The sequence below is a fragment of the Zootermopsis nevadensis genome, unplaced genomic scaffold (genome assembly GCF_977971745.1).
Source record: "Zootermopsis nevadensis isolate Lab colony 2312 unplaced genomic scaffold, Znev_1.0 Znev_ptg000050l, whole genome shotgun sequence".
Taxonomy (NCBI): Eukaryota; Metazoa; Arthropoda; class Insecta; order Blattodea; family Termopsidae; genus Zootermopsis; species Zootermopsis nevadensis.
The window spans coordinates 4,235,059-4,253,343 of NW_028259182.1; the positions used below are offsets into that span (position 1 = coordinate 4,235,059).

Sequence of the window (18,285 nt, forward strand, 5' to 3'; positions counted from 1 at the left end):
CATCGGATTCGTGGAGTGGTTACGTCTGTTGAGGCCAGAATCTTTCATCTTCCCACCCCTGCCTGTGAACCTAAATATCAGAAGTAAGAAGGAGTTGTGTTTGTTGTCTTCTACAGACGCGAGACTCAGTCCCTCTCTCTCTCTCTGAGAATATAACTTAAATTGAGTGCAGAGGAGCGAATCGCTCGTGAGAATGTTTGAACGGAGAAGGACGTGACAAAGAACGGAGAAATTTATATAATTCGGAACTTCATAAGTTGTACGCGGGATTGGCAGGACATGGAACACGCAATGGAATGTTATAAATGCATTTAAATTGTAGTAGAAGACCTGAAAGTGGATGTTAGCGGAGTGGATCATATTAAAATAGATATTCTGAAAAGTATGTTGTGCAGATTGCTTGGAGCAGTCTGCGACGAATGAAGCGTATACGTAGGCTTCCATTGCAAGAATAACACACTACAATAATTATCAGATTGTAGGCACTGATTGGTGTTTTTGTTGTTGTAAAAAAAATTGTGTAAATGTAAACTGTCCTTGTACCTGCCTGACAGGAATTTTTAAGGGGCAGACGATATTCGTCCAAGCCCTGCGAGAAGTCTTATCACCGAAGCCTGTCAGACATAACTTGAAGACAAATTACGTTCAGAAACGTAACCTTTCAGTTGCGTTTACTCTGATACCACTTGAAGATCAGAAGCGCTTTGTAGTGCCAATTGAAGAATTTGGAGGCCGGTTTTGATGCACACGTGTAAGAGGGAAAAAATTTAAAAGTTAATGTCGAAAAGATAAGTAAAATAATATAAAAAGATAATACGTCACAGGACAGATTTGAGATAGAAATATTAGCTACGTGTTTAATATCACTTGAGGCATATGTTTGCAAGTTAAGTTTGCGCGGGGGGGGGGGCATCTCATGCAAAGTTAGCGTAGAGTTTGATTCTCGGGACTGTGTAGGGACTTGCCACTTTCATCGTCATCTTGGTATCGTCTCTGATGATCCTGCAAGATCGATCTAAAGAGTTCCGTAGTTAAGGCCGTAGGGATGTCAAATTGACGACTGTCTTTGATATATCGCCAAGTCTAAAATGCGTTGATGTTGTAAATGATGAAAATATCTGAGCCTAATTTATTAGCAGTTTAAACAGCATAGACCTGGTCCACGCTTCATATGTCCGAGAACAATGTTAACAAAACACTGAATTATTAAGAGACACGCCATTTTTCAACACATTTTTTGAAACCATCTCTTTCCCGCTCAAATTTGTTCCAGGTTATAGGTAAAAAAATTTATGAATTAAAATTTTACAGCGGAAAGGTTCAACAAACTTTCCTTATTTTATAACAACAATAAAATTATTTTACCGTGTAATGGCTAAAACCTCTGCCCATCCTTTGTAAGCGCGATGCTACGTTCTGTGTATGGTTATAATTACTGTTACTCCGTTAACAGCATTACCATGGCAACCGTTATAAGATTATTCCATGAAGCCCGATCTCCCTTTAACTTCAAATGAACGCAGTACCATGGAAACGTTAATAACAACGCACACATTCGTTAATACGATTACATAAAGCCAAAAATCCCTTAACAGCAGTAAATGTTAAGCATGCAACAAACATTGCGTCTCGGGTTCGATTCCCGGCGGTGCCCGAATTTATAACTTGTGTTGGGCAAGGCCGTGGTCTAGGCAACACGGAGTTTTCCTCTGTGGCATCCCAACAATTACTCCATTCACACACAGAAGAAGGCAATGGCAAACCACTTCTGGATCATCTGCCAAGAACGTATATGAACAGGTCCCAGTCCGAGAAAAGGATGGAAGGATTCTGTTCATATGGACCTGTCCTCAGACAGAACACTAAATAATAATAAGATATATATCACGTACAAGAAAGACGTACGCTCATTTTAAATAGTATAATTTTTTTTAAGTTGTTAGTGAAACGTCGATTACCACCTGCAAGAACACAGTACTTAGAGGAGCGTCAGTATCCTATCCGCGGCCGTATTTTAAGGATTGTTACCCTCAAATCTAAAACTTCTTGACGATGGTGAAGAGTCAATTGAATAAAAATTTTCTTGGATATTATCCATCGTCTAGTAAATATAAAACGTAAAAAACGACGTTTCGGAGATGGGACTCTATCTCCGTCTTCATGTTCCTACACAGTTGGGCCCACTAGATAGAGCGACGTTTCGGAGATGGGACTCTATCTCCGTCTTCAGGTTCCTTCCTACACAGTTGGGCCCACTAGATAGAGCGACGTTTCGGAGATGAGACTCTATCTCCGTCTTCAGGTTCCTACACCCTCATCAAACCTTACTGCATACGTTCACTGAACGTCGTATTTAATTATGGCAGCACCGATGCTTCGTACTTCATTTCTCTGTCCTTGGTCAGGATGTCTTCGCCGACACCAATGGACTGCTGGTACATTGTCCTGCGAACTAATATGATCCATGGTTGTATCCTTCAGCATTCAGTTCCAATTAATTACAGTATTCTCGTAAGAGCTACGAGTTCATTACTTGTCCATCAGCTGAACGGTTGTCATGGTAACTATGAAACAATGAAGCCTTCAGTATGAGAATAGAATTTTTCTCAAGAAAGTGAAACCGAGAAGAAAACCAGGCGTTTTGTATTCATTGTAGAGCCTTCGGGTGCATTAAGACGTTGAAGTGGCAGGGCATTACCGACGTTTCGGAAGAACATTCTGCCCCCTTCGAGTTCAAATTAACGGAAACATTTTATGTGACGATGTATGTGTTGATAGGCCTGAGAACTAATCGAGAACTATAAATAGTCACAAGTTTTCACGATCTTTAATTGGTTAGAATACGCGTTAGACGTCCAGTTAGTGAGTGTGTATTCTGGCACAAATTATACACAGAAACGAGCTTTTATTAAAATACGTAATTATTACTTAAAATTTGGTTTTGTGGTTCGTACCTCTGTATAAGTAAACCGATTTAATATTAAATAAAGAAATATAATGTTATTACAGTAATTTTAAATGTTGCTGATTACCCTGTATGTTTCGACCGTCTTAGGACATCTTCAGGTGATACAACTATACATTTAGTCAGCTATGAGTTCTTATGAAATTATTCGAATTTTGATTATTTCTAATTTATAAGATATTGTAGGTGCGTCATATTGTGATTTTATTTAAATAGTATTAAAATATATTAAAATTGTCCGTCAATCACAATAAAGTAATATAAGATAATTAGATGGTTAAAATATTATCCTTTGTTCCGTATCGAGTACTCGATTTACATATGGAACATTCTCGACATGTTTCGGCTTTCATAGAGCCGTCATCAGGTGTATGTTATAAACTCTTAATTCAATTACTAATTTTTAATTTTTTAATTTTCTTATAATTTCTTCGTTTTTCATTGTATCAACATTTATTGATGTGTTATATAACATTGATGTAATCGTATTTTCCATATGTAAATCGAGTACTCGATACGGAACAAAGGATACTATTTTAACCATATAATTATCTTATACTACTTTATTGTGATTGACGGACAATTTTAATATATTTTAATACTATTTATAATTTGTTAAATGTGGCACTAATCTATTACCATGTTAAATCTACACTTTATCTTTATGACTTAAGCCACGTTTCTTTATCGATAATAGAGGGTTTAAGTGAAGGTTGAACGTTGTTTAATACCGTACTTTACTCTTTAGGAGTAATAAGTAAGATAAGTAATTTAATGTGAACTTCACGGCTGACTGAAGGTGTAGCTGAAGTCCCTGAGGATGACCTTCGACGGCCGAAACTCCAATGAATGGACGCACGAATCAGTAAAGTTTGAAATTTACGTAATAAAGCTGTATCTGATGATTTAGCATTGGGTTGGTGTGTTCATTATTTGGATTAAAAATATCCGTTAGTGTTTGTACATCCGCGGAAGATTTTAAATTGAAGTAGGCGTTAGAATTTCTTTCCAACGTTTCCAGCTTTGTTTTCCTTGCTTGTGGCAATTGGTTTAAAAATAACATAACAAAAATTAAAATACCCACATCACAAGTAAAAGTTTCCCGAGGCACACTTCTGCTCTTGTCATGTGCAGGGAACACTTCAAGCCCGTTCATTCGAATTCAGCAGTTCGTTTAAACAACTTCGCGGTGGCCAGTAACTTTTTTTTTGTATTTCATCAAACATACGCGATGTCTGTTCTCAGAAATCGGCACTCAACCTCACAGTCGATTTGTTACAATTCCCGCTCTTTATTCCAGACGATACAGTTTCGAGTTTAGGTCCGGTGATCGGTAAGGCCAGATTTATACGTGCTGTGACCTTGAGATGGGGAAATAAGTATGGCTGCCGCGCGAAATCTATGTTTATCTTTCGGTTTGATGGAGATAAATAATGATTAAATAATGTTTCTTTTTAAAAAAATTAAAACCTTTAAATAAGAAAGATAAGAATGCTGGCAATGATTGTTAAAAGACTGTAAAAGAAAGATAAATTATTTTACGAGTTTTTGTTGGTTTTAAATGTAACCGCGAACAGATTAAACGTGTTTTATGAAATGTTTTGGTGTTGTAATATAAATGTTTGGGTCCCATAAGCTCACGAATAAACGTAATCAAGTGATTTTGGTCAGAGGGGTGAGAGGATTGCTTTGGGGCGGATTGTGTTTGATCGTCGATTGAAATCGAAACGAAATGAAGTAGTTCTCTGTAACCGTGCCCACCAGCCGCCCACGATGACTGGAAGGTCAACAAAGCACCCAAAAGCACAGTGAATCGATCATTACGAGGATTCTACACAACGCCCTCGCCGCTGTGCCCGGCCTTGAGCGTTCCAGACTTCAGATGATCTTCGCCGGTGACTGATTCTTGGTTTAGATGATACGTCTTTTCCGCCGCTTAGGTCGTGCGTCATCGAATGAACTGGGAGGAAAGTGGAAGGAAGCGACTGTGGCGTAATTTAAGGTCCTCTTCCAGAATTTTCTTGGAAGTGCTGAGAAAAACCACAAAATTTTAATCCGGGCCGGCATCTGAACTGGAGACCTCTCGAATTCGAAGCAAGAGTAGCGACAATTCAGTGGGAATGAAAGAGTTGACAGGAGGAGAAGGGAATAAAGAAAGGAGGAAAGAAAGGAAGAAAGAAAGGAAGGAAGAAAGAAGGGAAGAAAGGGAAGAAGAAAGGAAGGAAGAAAGGAAGAAAGAAAGGAAGAAAGAAAGGAAGAAAGAAAGGAAGGAAGAAAGGGAAGAAAGAAAGGAAGAAAGAAAGGAAGAAAGAAAGGAAGAAAGAAAGGAAGGAAGAAAGAAAGGAAGAAAGGGAAGAAGAAAGGAAGGGAGGAAGGAAGAAAGGGCGGAAGAAAGAAAGAAAGGAAGAAAGAAAGAAAGGAAGAAAGAAAGGAAGAAAGGAAGGGAGGAAGGAAGAAAGGGCGGAAGAAAGAAAGGAAGGAAGAAAGAAAGGAAGAAAGAAGGGAAGAAAGGGAAGAAGAAAGGAAGAAAGGAAGGAAGAAAGGAAGGAAGAAAGGAAGGAAGAAAGGAAGAAAGGAAGGAAGGAAGAAAGAAAGGAAGAAAGGAAGAAAGAAAGGAAGAAAGGGAAGAAGAAAGAAAGAAAGGAAGATAGGAAGGAAGGAAGAAAGGAACAAAGAAAGAAAGAACGAAAGGAAGAAAGACAGAAAGAAAGAAATAAAGGAAGAAAGGAAGGGAAGAAAGAAAGAAAGGGAAGAAAGAAAGAAAGGAACAAAGAAAGAAAGGGAGGAAGGAAGAAAGGAAGGAAGGAAGAAAGGGAAGAAAGAAAGAAAGGAAGGAAGGAAGAAAGAAAGGAAGGAAGAAAGAAAGGGAAGAAAGAACGAAAGAAATAAAGAAAGGAAGGAAGGAAGAAAGGAACAAAGGAAGGAAGGAAGAAAGAAAGGAAGGAAAGAAAGGAAGGAAAGAAAGAAAGGAAGAAAGAAAGGAAGGAAGGACGAAAGAAAAGAAGGAACAAAGAAAGAAAGGAAGGAAGAAAGGGCGGAAGAAAGAAAGGAAGAAAGAAAGAAAGAAAGGAAGAACGGAAGGGAAGAAAGAAAGGAAGAAAGAAAGCATGGCTAAAAAGAAAATAAAGGAGAATTTGAAGAAAGACGCAAACAAATCCATTAAAGGGATCCAATACATTCCCGCTTACTATGTACAGAAAGCTTTTCGTCACAACAGGAAGAAGGAAAGTTACACAGAAGGAGAGAAGTGAGAAGATGAACAAAAACTGATCAGGTCAGCGCCTGAATCCTTTGTAATGAGACTCGGATGCAGGCTATTCTGTTGTCTGGAGAGGATTAGTAAACTCAGGACGGGAAATCAGGTTCTGGAAGCGCGACTTCGAGATTGAATTGTGAACGCACACGCAGCTAATTGGGAGTTTTTTGTTGTTGTAAATATTCAAACTTCTTCGGAAATCCGCCTCACAGAAGTTAAGAGTGTCATAAGGATCTCTTTTTATGAGCCTTTGTTTCTTTAATTCATCTTCAGACACAAACGAGAGAGAACAGTCTGGCAACAGCTACCTAATTGTGAAGATAATATTAAAATGGCAGTTCGTTGGTAACATGCAAAAATGAATCAACTGCACCAGGATGAACGTCACAGACATCGCGCCCCACCCTGTACAAGTAACTGACTCATAACACATTGATACTATTGCGAGGGTGATAGTGTCTCAGCTGGTCATGAAATTCCGGTCACTGGATTCTATATTGATCCAGTTTAACACACTCCCTCATATCCTCTTTCTTTAAAATTTATTTTAATATCATTCTTTCATCAACACCTAGGTCTCGATAATCGCTTTTTACCCCTCCACAAAATCTTTATAACTTACTCTGTGCTTCAAACCCCCCCCCCCCCAAAATCGTATCCTTTGATAACCTTCATAATATTTGGTTGAAGGAAGAGCTTATATGCCTCGTTAAGTAATCTCTCAGGCTTTTTTTTTAACTCGATTTTCAATCCAGATAATCTCCTCAAAAATTCTGTTCTCAGAGCAATTCCAAAGAATCCGTCGAAGACGGTGTCACTGTATGACATTTAATAACATACTAGTTTTTTTATATAGCCACGGTGGTGTAGCGGTTAGAACGCTGGCCTTGTAATCCTGGGGTCTCGGGTTCGATTCCCGGCGGTGCCCGAATTTATAACTTGTGTTGGGCAAGGCCGTGGTCTAGGCAACACGGAGTTTTCCTCCGTGGCATCCCAACAATTACTCCATTCACACACAGAAGAAGGCAATGGCAAACCACTTCTGGATCATCTGCCAAGAACGTATATGAACAGGTCCCAGTCCGAGAAAAGGATGGAAGGATCCTGTTCATATGGACCTGTCGTCAGACAGAACACTAAATAATATAACTACTTTTTTATCTTTTTATATCTTGCGGCTAGGGGTTGTTAGCCCTTCGCGCCGATATTCGACCCCTTGTCAATATATGGAGGCCGCCTTCTCCATATGTAATTTGAGGAGCGAAAGGTCCCACGGGGACGCTGAAAATGCGCTTTCTTCATTTCAAGATCGTGTACCACGGAGCACTTAAATATGACGTTCTTCGATTATTTCTCTCTTCGCCAAAAATCCTAGCAAACGGACGAGTTATCTCATAATCATAACAACACTTATAATCTGTCAACCCACCTCCAAATATTTCTAAGTTATCTCTACGAGAAACACAAAGTACTCGTAAAATTTTAGCTCTCACAATCGTACTATGTCCTTTGCGTCGTTGTTGCACTGTTATTTGTTGGCAGGTACGACTGATGTCTGTAGTTACTCAACCGACTAATTGAGCTCAAACTACCGGTTACTTCCACTCTCTCTAAAAAAAAAAAAGTTACTTCGCACGTAGCATAGGACAATTACAAAGTAATGTTTTATTCCTTGGGGTAGAGTCTGAAGCTGTGGCCCTTATATGAAGCTGGTTGTCTTCTGGGGTGTTGCGTCGTGCAGTCTGGCATATTGACAGACGTTTCAAAGATGTTTACTGCCTCCATTATCAGGACGAAATTGTGAAGACCGTTAAATAACATTAATTAGTTGAATCAAAATATGTTTTATTCGAATAGATTTTATACCTGTGAAGAGTAACATGGCACAACATTATCATCATAGTATTTATGTTGTTTGTTATGATTAATGTTTTTGCGACAGGTATTATACATTACACGCTAATTCATCCCCTTTATGCTACAGACAGGATTTAGTTCGTCGATCTCCTCCCAGTTGCAAGTGGACGCAGGAATGTCTGAACCGAGTTTTCCCACGTACAAGGTAGTAGAAATTACTGTGGAATTCAAAAGAATAGGACTTAGACGTGGAGACACGAGAATCAAACGCGAGACTGTGTTGTTCAGTGGTTAGGGATAAGGTGGACTGAATTCATGACACAAGATCTACATACAAATTTTTCATGCAGCAAACACTACTTGTTAAGTCTCTTACCTTAATACATAAATATAAGGAATGTATTCATCTATTTCATTCCTTCATGTGAATTTATAGGAAAATTAACATGAACACGTCCTAGATGCTAGGCAACGTTATATTGACATTCTACACCATGCAGTATCAACAGAATTCACATTAGATTGTCTGTGTTTTCTACATAATTTAAGACAAATATTTCGCTGTCTATTAATACACATGGTTCAAATTTTAATAAATCCCCTTTTTTTCTAACATAGTTGTCTTGAATTATAATCCTGTGGTTAAAATAATTGGCCGCTGTTGTTCAGAAAGTTATGCAGTTATTTTTTTATGAATCGTAATGTTTAGTGCGGAAAATATAAGATGTTACAAAACAAGGATAACATTATGATAAAAGTATACATACTCGTCAGCTTTCGGGTTCTCACTGTTACGAGAATGAAGATGGTTGTCTTCTGGGTTGTTGCGTCGTGTAGTCTGGCAGAAGTTTAGCGACGTTTCAGATGTACTTGCTAACTCCATTATCAGGGCTCTCTGAGGATGGAGGCAGCAGGCATATCTGTAACGTCGAAAAACTTCTGCCTGCCAACACGACGCAAAAAAGTAGAAGACAGACATTTTCAAAGTATACATATACACATTTATATATACCACGTGCGTGCATACGTAATTACATGTATATATTACTTAATATTAATAATAATATAATGTTTTTATGCTGTGAGGGATTTATTTTGTGGTCGGCAAGAAGTAGGACGTGTTATTTAAAATTTTTTGTGTTTTGGCGTGCCTTTAATATATAACATGCTGATATTTTAAAGTGCCAACTTTTTCATTTGATATGTAAAATCTTTTTTAGGGTAATTTGTTATTGATAGCATGCAGAAATGCAAACAATTTTCCAAGATCGGAATGGGTTTTGCCCGAGAAGTATCTTGTGACTGCCCGTACATTTTCGGACACAGCCATCCGTAAGAACATGTGGTTCCGTGTAATACAAACCTGGTGAAGAGGGCGGCGAAGAGCCAGGCAAGCAGGCATATGATCAGGGCACGCGCCTTAGTGCAGACGTAGCTCGCCTTCAGGGGCTCGCAGATCGCGTAGTAGCGCTCGAAGCTGATCGCCAGGATCGTGAGTACGGACGCATGCGCAACGGTCAGCTCCACGAATGGTACGATCTTACCTGCAAAAATACCCAGAGTGAAGAGTTACTTAGTACTGAAATTTTATTTAATAGTCTTTATATTTTTATAGCATCTATTTTCAATCGCATTCATTCGATGATACAGGATATACACTTAGTTTTCTCTGAATTTGTTATTAAAATATAGGTGGCCCTCGATTTGCGCCGGTTAAATTTGCGCCGATTCAGAATAACGCCGATTTTGAAACCAACAAGTCAAAAGTGAAAAAAAATATATTTTACTATTATTTATTACGTTTTACAATGTATCTCGTATTGATTCTTATACTAAATCGTAATTCTTACATCGCTGGTTTTGAATAAAAATTATAAATACATTCATCTCTGCAATCACGTAAGTTTCGTTAACGCGAATTTGCTCCAGTGAGATCGATGAATCGGTAAAAGCTGTTTGTGAAACGCAAACATTTGCATATGCGAGTTTGGTCTTATGTAATTTCATTCCTGGCGCTTTAAACTTTCAAAGGACTAATTTAATCTCTACGGAGGTACCGGGGTTATTTTTACTACGCGATTTTCTATAGGTCGGCGTCTTACATCGCATAACAGCAGAGATGACTGTACACATTAATCACATGAAAGAATGGAAGTCAATCGCGGGGACCAACGAATTGCCGATTGTAAGTGTATAAAATATATTTTTTAAATTCCCTTTATTTTATTTACGTTATTTCAGAGCTTTAAATGTAATGCCATTATATTACTCGTCAATGTTTGGGTGCTGAGAAGGCATGTCATTGACTTCCCACTGATTTACATTATAAAAGAGTTTCAATTTACGCCTATTCAGTTTACGCCGGTTCGTCCAGGAACGCATCCCCGGCGTAAATCGAGGGCTACCTGTAGTCCCATAAAGTCTGGAATCGTAAACCTTATCTTTGTCTCTCTTGTAAGCGATGACACTGTGTGGAAGTAACCAGTGAAATGACCACCACGATTTCCTGACCTCACATGTCTCAGCTTTTAAATGTCAATCCACCTGAGAGCCCAAAAAGTGAATGAAATTCCAGTACCCCATATTTCGACATAACCAATGCTTGTTCAGAAACAAACTGGAAAGGAGTGTTTGCACAATACGTCTCTCATTTCAGTGCTTAAAGTCTTAACTTTCGTAGCTAAAGCCCTCAAAACAGACTACGTTTACAGAGGTAATGCTTCACTGTATGCGTTATTGAGAATAAATGAACGAATTATCACATTTCGCATTCTACTTTCGTTGTCCAAGGTGACACTTGTGCCTGCACGCATACGTTTAGACTACACGCATGACAGGCGTGGTGGAGAAGTTGCCGTCAAACTAGGCGATGAAAAATCTTAGTGCTCAATGTTTTTGAAGACAAACAGAATTGGATGGTTGGTTATTCGTGACTGTTGAAACATTAAACAGAACAGAGAATTTATCGATTGAATTATTTAAAAGCTCTTTTCAGCTGCGTAGGTGAAGAGTGCAGCTTAATTAAGTTGTGATTTCAAGTACTTTTACTGACTGTAAAAGATAGATATATATAAAATGAGAATCATAGGATGGGAATTAATAGTTGAAAAGAAATATATAAAATAAACCTAAGTCTGTTTTGAGGTAAGAATGTCGTTTTTTGAAAGGAATATGATAAAGTGCGGAAACCCTTAGGATAGTCGATTTCCAACTCATATATAAAGTAAATTAAAAGTCCTAACCACTCAACGGAACGTTCGGCAAAATACCTTAACGTAACAAACTGAATTTTTGCTTGGGATTGTTCATCACTTTGATAATGAAGCTTTTAGATATTACGTAGTTTATACACTTTTTCCGCGGGGGATTTTTTTAATCTGCGTGTAGAGGGTAGAGACGGGACTGTAATTGAGTTCTGAGAAGCTTTCTGTTGCTCATTCATTCTATTGCAATTTAAGTCTACGCCAGCAGAAAGCTGCTAGATTCACATCCCTCCTCAAGACACGGTCTTCAACTAGTTCGACCCAATGTCCGTTCCTACAGCTCATTAAATTTATCTTCAAGTTCTTCTCCAGTCCTCCTTGTTTACCACCTTCCAAGTGTATTCAATCCAATATTCTGTATACATTCCTTATCTCTCCATCCGCGTCACGTGTATCTTACTTAACCAAGAACGTGGTGACAAAGTACGGGTTATGTAATATTGCTAGGATTTTAAAATCAAATAAATGGGATTGGTAAGGTATTTCCTTATGCGTCTCAACTATATGAAACTAACGAAGGTAATTGGCCGAAAATATCGTAAAACCGACGAAGGTAATTGACCGAAGATATTGTAGAACTGACGAAGATAATTGGCCGAAGATATTGTAGAACCGACGAAGATAATTGGCCGAAGATATCGTAGAACTGACGAAGATAATTGGCCGAAGATATCGTAGAACCGACGAAGATAATTGGCCGAAGATATCGTATAAGTGACGAAGATATTGTAGAACTGACGAAGATATTGTAGAACTGACGAAGATAATTGGCCGAAGATATCGTAGAACTGACGAAGATAATTGGCCGAAGATATTGTAGAACTGACGAAGATAATTGGCCGAAGATATCGTAGAACTGACGAAGATAATTGACCGAAGATATTGTAGAACTGACGAAGATAATTGACCGAAGATATTGTAGAACTGACGAAGATAATTGACCGAAGATATTGTAGAACTGACGAAGATATTTGACCGAAGATATTGCATAACTGAAGAAGATAATTGACCGAAGATATTGTAGAACTGACGAAGATATTTGACCGAAGATATTGTAGAACTGACGAAAATAATTGACCGAAGATATCGTAGAACTGACGAAGGTAATTGGCCGAAGATATTGTAGAACTGACGAAGGTAATTGGCCGAAGATATTGTAGAACTGACGAAGGTAATTGGCCGAAGATATTGTAGAACTGACGAAGGTAATTGGCCGAAGATATTGTAGAACTGACGAAGGTAATTGGCCGAAGATATCGTAGAACTGACGAAGGTAATTGGCCGAAGATATTGTAGAACTGACGAAGGTAATTGGCCGAAGATATTGTAGAACTGACGAAGGTAATTGGCCGAAGATATTGTAGAACTGACGAAGGTAATTGGCCGAAGATATTGTAGAACTGACGAAGGTAATTGGCCGAAGATATTGTAGAACTGACGAAGGTAATTGGCCGAAGATATTGTAGAACTGACGAAGGTAATTGGCCGAAGATATTGTAGAACTGACGAAGGTAATTGGCCGAAGATATTGTAGAACTGACGAAGGTAATTGGCCGAAGATATTGTAGAACTGACGAAGGTAATTGGCCGAAGATATTGTAGAACTGACGAAGGTAATTGGCCGAAGATATCGTAGAATTCTTCACCGACTGGTACAACTGTAAGACTAAGGTGGACGCAACTGGAACAAAGAAAAATTTCCCTAACAGCGAGAGAAAGACGAAAAGAATTGTTTTCAGCCCCCCACAAAATTTCCAACATTTTAGGGCATATTTCCTGCCCCAGATATCGTCAGATTTATCCCCGTGGGCGGATAACGTGATATGGACCAATAAAATGTAAATCTCTTCAAGCAGTTGATAATCGCGTCGCGATGCTTCCGAGAAGACTGAAGCAATATCTGGAGGTCGTCAGTCGCTGTCTATGGAATGCCTCGAGATTTCCGATGCTCTTTTCAAAAGCGCATGAAAGGGAAAATAAGACGGAAAATGTCGTATTTTAGGCGCGAGAATCGATACAGTTGACAGCGGCGAGCAACTGACATATGACCGCGGTATTAAAATGTGTATAGATCTTTTGGAACAACCTGTGTTTCATGGGCACCGTGATTTTGAACGGTTCTAGGCTCCGTATTGGAAAAGAAGCCGGGGCGTGTAGCTGGCCACTCGGTCTACTCCCGAAGACACCGCACGCCTTAATTTTATGATGTTTAGGTGTCAAATCAATTGTATTTTCATTTTTCTATATTCTGTATGCAGATCAAAGAGCTGAAACAGGTTCTTCAGGTGACGTCTTCTTGAAGTCGTTGAACCTACATGTTGGTATGACTCGTCCTCGTCTAAATGGCGATAATTAGACTGAGATCGATACGAGAGTGGCTTTGAACTTTCTCGAGAGTCTTCGTGTTTCACTTTGAAAAGAAATAACAGTCTACATCTGGGTCGTCGTGCCATGAACTATGGTACATGTTTGCCGACACTTCGGTGATGCTTGCTGCCTCCATCATCAGGGCGATTGCCGCAAGCACGTCTGAAACGTCGGTAAACTTTTACAAAACTGCACGAGTCAATGACACGGAAGACAGCCGTCTTCAACTATTTGTTAACTTTTAGGGAATTAAATTTAGAAGATTTCTGTCTTCTGGGTTGTTGCGCTGTGTAGACTGGTCGATGCTTACCAACGTTTCAGAGGTCATACTGCCTCCGTCATCAGAGTATGAAGATTTCTGTCTTCTGGGTTGTTGCGCTGTGTAGTCTGGTCGATGTTTACCAACGTTTCAGAGGTCATCAGAAGACAGAAATCTTCATACTCACCGCTGTGAAAACCTCAAATCTAGATTTCACGTTGTATAACAGTCTTCCCATTTTATTACACGGTAAAATTATATATCTACCTGACACAAAGTCTTTAAATAAAACGGGATTTCACGTGTAGGAGTAATGTATAATATTTTGGGTATTATTTATATTATTTTTTTTTGAAATATTTAAGAGAACGTTTCCGATATTGAATCTATTTGTCATCAGACAAGCCTGAGGGTGGGAAACCTTATCAGATGGACCTCAGGGAATTTTATTATTTTAAACTTTACAAAAACTACAAATTCGACAGTGGGCTTCTAAGAATTTGGAATTTAGAATTTAGGTTTCCTCTCTTAAATAAAATGCTCGAATTGACATGACGAACGGTATATCTGGATCTGGAGAAAGTAAAATTATTAGAAGTTTTATAATTTGTGCTTTGTGAAACAGCGTCGGAAACCTGGGCGTAGATTGGAGGATAATATTAAAACCGAACTCGAAGAAATATGGGTTGGGATGTGTAATGGCTTTGTATCTCTCAAGACAGGGGAGTTTTCACAAACGTGACAGTCCATATTTGGTCTTTAAAGAAAGGTGAGAGATTTATTGAGTAGCTGAGAAAATTTCTTAAGCAGGACTGCTCTGATTTAGCGAGGCATAGGTGGGAAGACTGTTTTAAAATGGATCTTAGAGAAATAGGGCTCAACGTTGTGGACTGGATTTTGCTGGATTACGGAAGGATCCAATTGCGGGTTTTACTGAACACGGTAATGGACCTTCGGGTCTCATAAAATGCGGGGAAATTTATTTACCTAACAGAGTACGTCGACTCCCTGCTCTGTAGAACATCTGAACAGAGTGACAGGTTTCGGAGTTTCTGCGGGTAAGTTTCCGTGGCGTCCAGTACACGAGGCATTACGCGGAAGTGTCGTCGTATTGAACCCATCGGTCGTGTCAGGTATAATGTCGCAGTTAATATAATAATAGGAAAGCAATAGCAGTGGTTCTCTGCAACAAGGTCATATGGTACGCGCGTTGCGTGCAGGTATGTACCGTCTTCTCTGCTAACCACTCAACCCCTTTTAGTACCGAGGTCGAGAATGAGTAGGAGCTATATATTTTATCTACCCCTCCCCCCAAGCGCCTACGTGGCGTGCAGCGGGACATCTTCACTGTATTTTACGCACTGTCATATTCTGTCGGAGAATGAAATTGTGCGAAAAATGTGTTCCGTGTGATTTTCATGATTCTGCATCGCTTATTGAATTTTATGGTAATGTATTCAAAAGAGAGAATATATTACTTCGAAGGGAATAATGCCGCACTCTATCGACCTAAATAAATATATTTCTTTTTCTGTGTTACTCATCGAAATGAAAGTTTTTTTTTTTTTAAAAAATAAGACTTATAGTCTCTTGAGGTTACTGAAGATAGCTGTGTGTGCCGGGCACTTGCACCCTCTACTCTGATAGAAGTTTACCGACGTTTCGGAGACACTTTAAGGTACTTTGAAACGTCAGTAAAATTCTATCTGACTATACGGTGCAATATTCCAGAGGACAGAAATCTTCATACTTATCGCCATGAGAACCTAAAGTTTCACCATGTATTATAACTTTATATTTTGGCTAGAGTGGTTAGCATTCTTGCTTTATTTTTGGAGGTCCCAGGTTCTTGGCCCGTGGACCGACTGTCATTACTAGATACTTTCATTCAAATCCTGGAAATGCCTTCTTTACTTGGGTGACATGAGCTGTACGGAGGTTAGGCTGTACATACAGTCTCTCTGTTGCTCTAATCTAGGTCCTTCGTACGACGTAAACCATCACGAGCAACCTACGACGTAATTGTTAATCCTTTGTCAAACGATGATTCCACGACCGTTTCCTTTCATGTCCTTTTCTATTCATTGTTCATTATCCATCGCATTAGTCTACTCTGTGTAGTCTGAACACTGACAGCGTCGTTGAATACACCTCAGCTGTATAATGAATCCAAATGTTGTAGATTTTAGATTTCTCATTTTATTGTCGTCTTGTACTCGTTCTGTTTATGTGGCATGTGGAATGAAAATTACATTCTAGCGCGAACATGATTGGTTTACAGTCCCCCGGGACTTACACTTAACCGTGATAATACTCACACTTAATCTGACATCATAAGGAGACACTGAGATGCGTGTTAAACCAAGAATGGTAATATGTACATATGGCGATCTGCGTAATTCATTATAATATTTACTAAAACCAACTACGCAACTTGGTTTTTGATACTAATTAGATTTTTCACTCTTTGGGCTTCGTGTTTCGACATCAATATGCCATCTTCTGGTCATGCAATACGACTCTATACTAATAGAATTTTATTTTTAATAGCTATTGTAAAGATTTTTAATGTGTTCAGATATTAATTTTTAACCACGTAATGTAATAAATAAGTAAGCTATTTTTAACAAGCAGATTTGTGTACTTGAAACTAATATATATATATATAAAAATTTGTAGAAAATAAAATAACCCTAATACGTGCATCAGTAACAATTAGCATGTTCACGCCGTTTTAAAAAAAAACTTTTAAAAGAAGTATTTCTGTTTTGAAATGTTATTTCGCGCAGCTGGAGTGCGCTGCGGGCCTAGCAAAAGAATGGCCCTGATTCGAATGTCACGTGGGAGAGTCTGTTACTTTGCTGGGTGGGGGGGGGGGGTGGACCTTCTCCTGATTGAATTTTTGTGACGTGCGAGATTGTTGTAAAGTTTCATTTTAAATGGCGTGCTTTATACATTAGCTGGTTCCTTTGGCACATAATTATTTACTGTGTAGTTACCCATCCAAAGCAATACGATATTTAGACACTAATGGTCCGGAGATAGGGATTAGCTCTATCTAGTGGGCCCAACTGTGTAGGAACCTGAAGACGGAGATAGAGTCCCATCTCCGAAACGTCGTTTTACGTTTTATATTTACTAGACGATGGATAATATCCAAGTAAATTTTTATTCAAATAACTCTTCAGAACCTGAAGACGGAGATAGAGTCTCATCTCCGAAACGTCGTTTTACGTTTTATATTTACTAGACGATGGATAATATCCAAGTAAATTTTTATTCAAATGACTCTTCAGAACCTGAAGACGGAGATAGAGTCCCATCTCCGAAACGTCGTTTTACGTTTTATATTTACTAGACGATGGATAACATCCAAGTAAATTTTTATTCAAATGACTCTTCAGAACCTGAAGACGGAGATAGAGTCCCATCTCCGAAACGTCGTTTTACGTTTTATAATTACTAGACGATGGCTAATATCCAAGAACATTTTTATTCAGTTGACTAATGGTTAGTGTTATTACACTCAAGATGCGTTGGAATTGAATGGATAGCTAATGTAAGAATTCTGTTTCTTCGCAACACTGCAGAAATGAACAAGAAAATAGCCTTTTTTTATATAAAAAAAGCTCTGACTGCTTTGATAAATAGGCTATCATGTACAGAGCATTCGTTTGATAAAAGTCACGCCTAAGCGTTAGAATAGAATTACTCAGAAAGGATATTAATATCCGTCTTTGTAAAATATGATTAAAACTTATCTTATATTCTTAAGATGGTATAGTTGCGTCATATTGTGAAGATATATATTTAATTAATTATTCTTGTCCGTCTAATCACAATTTAAAATTTAAAATTAAGATAATTAAAATATCACGTGATGTTCCTTATCGAAACATTCGATTTACATTTAGAACATGTTTTTCTTACGACATGTTTCGGTTCTTAAATGAATCATCTTCAGGTGTATAAAAATTAAAATTATATAAACTTAAAACTTAATCGTAATTTCTTATATGCAACTTAATAGTGATGTTCACTTCCAGATTCCATTTTTATATATTTGAAGTTGTTTTACATGTCGTAAGAGAAAGATGTTCTAAATGTAAATCGAATGTTTCGATAAGGAACATCACATGATATTTTAATTATCTTAATTATCTTAATTTTAAATTTTAAATTGTTATTAGACGGACAAGAATAATTAATTAAATCATCTTATATTTACTTCTAAGGATTTTCTTGGGTGAATTCGTACTCGAACATACCGTTTCATATGCCTATAACAGTTTCCCATGAGTTTAAACTAGGCCTATAA

At 38.3% G+C, this 18,285-nt stretch overlaps 2 protein-coding genes across 3 annotated transcripts in view; one reads left to right on the forward strand and one right to left on the reverse strand.

Moving 5' to 3' along the window:
* LOC110828163 (BTB/POZ domain-containing protein 2) overlaps positions 1–18,285 on the forward strand; it is a 312,552-nt gene that overhangs the window by 98,792 nt on the left and 195,475 nt on the right. The gene's annotated exons all lie outside the window — the stretch shown is intronic.
* The window catches only part of LOC110828179 (growth hormone secretagogue receptor type 1), a 123,644-nt gene that overhangs the window by 22,286 nt on the left and 83,073 nt on the right, over positions 1–18,285 (reverse strand). For both annotated transcript variants that reach the window (XM_087360897.1, XM_087360898.1), the window contains exon 2: positions 9,442–9,622. In XM_087360897.1, coding sequence (XP_087217023.1) covers positions 9,442–9,622 — 181 coding nt within the window. The remainder of the gene's footprint in view (positions 1–9,441; positions 9,623–18,285) is intronic.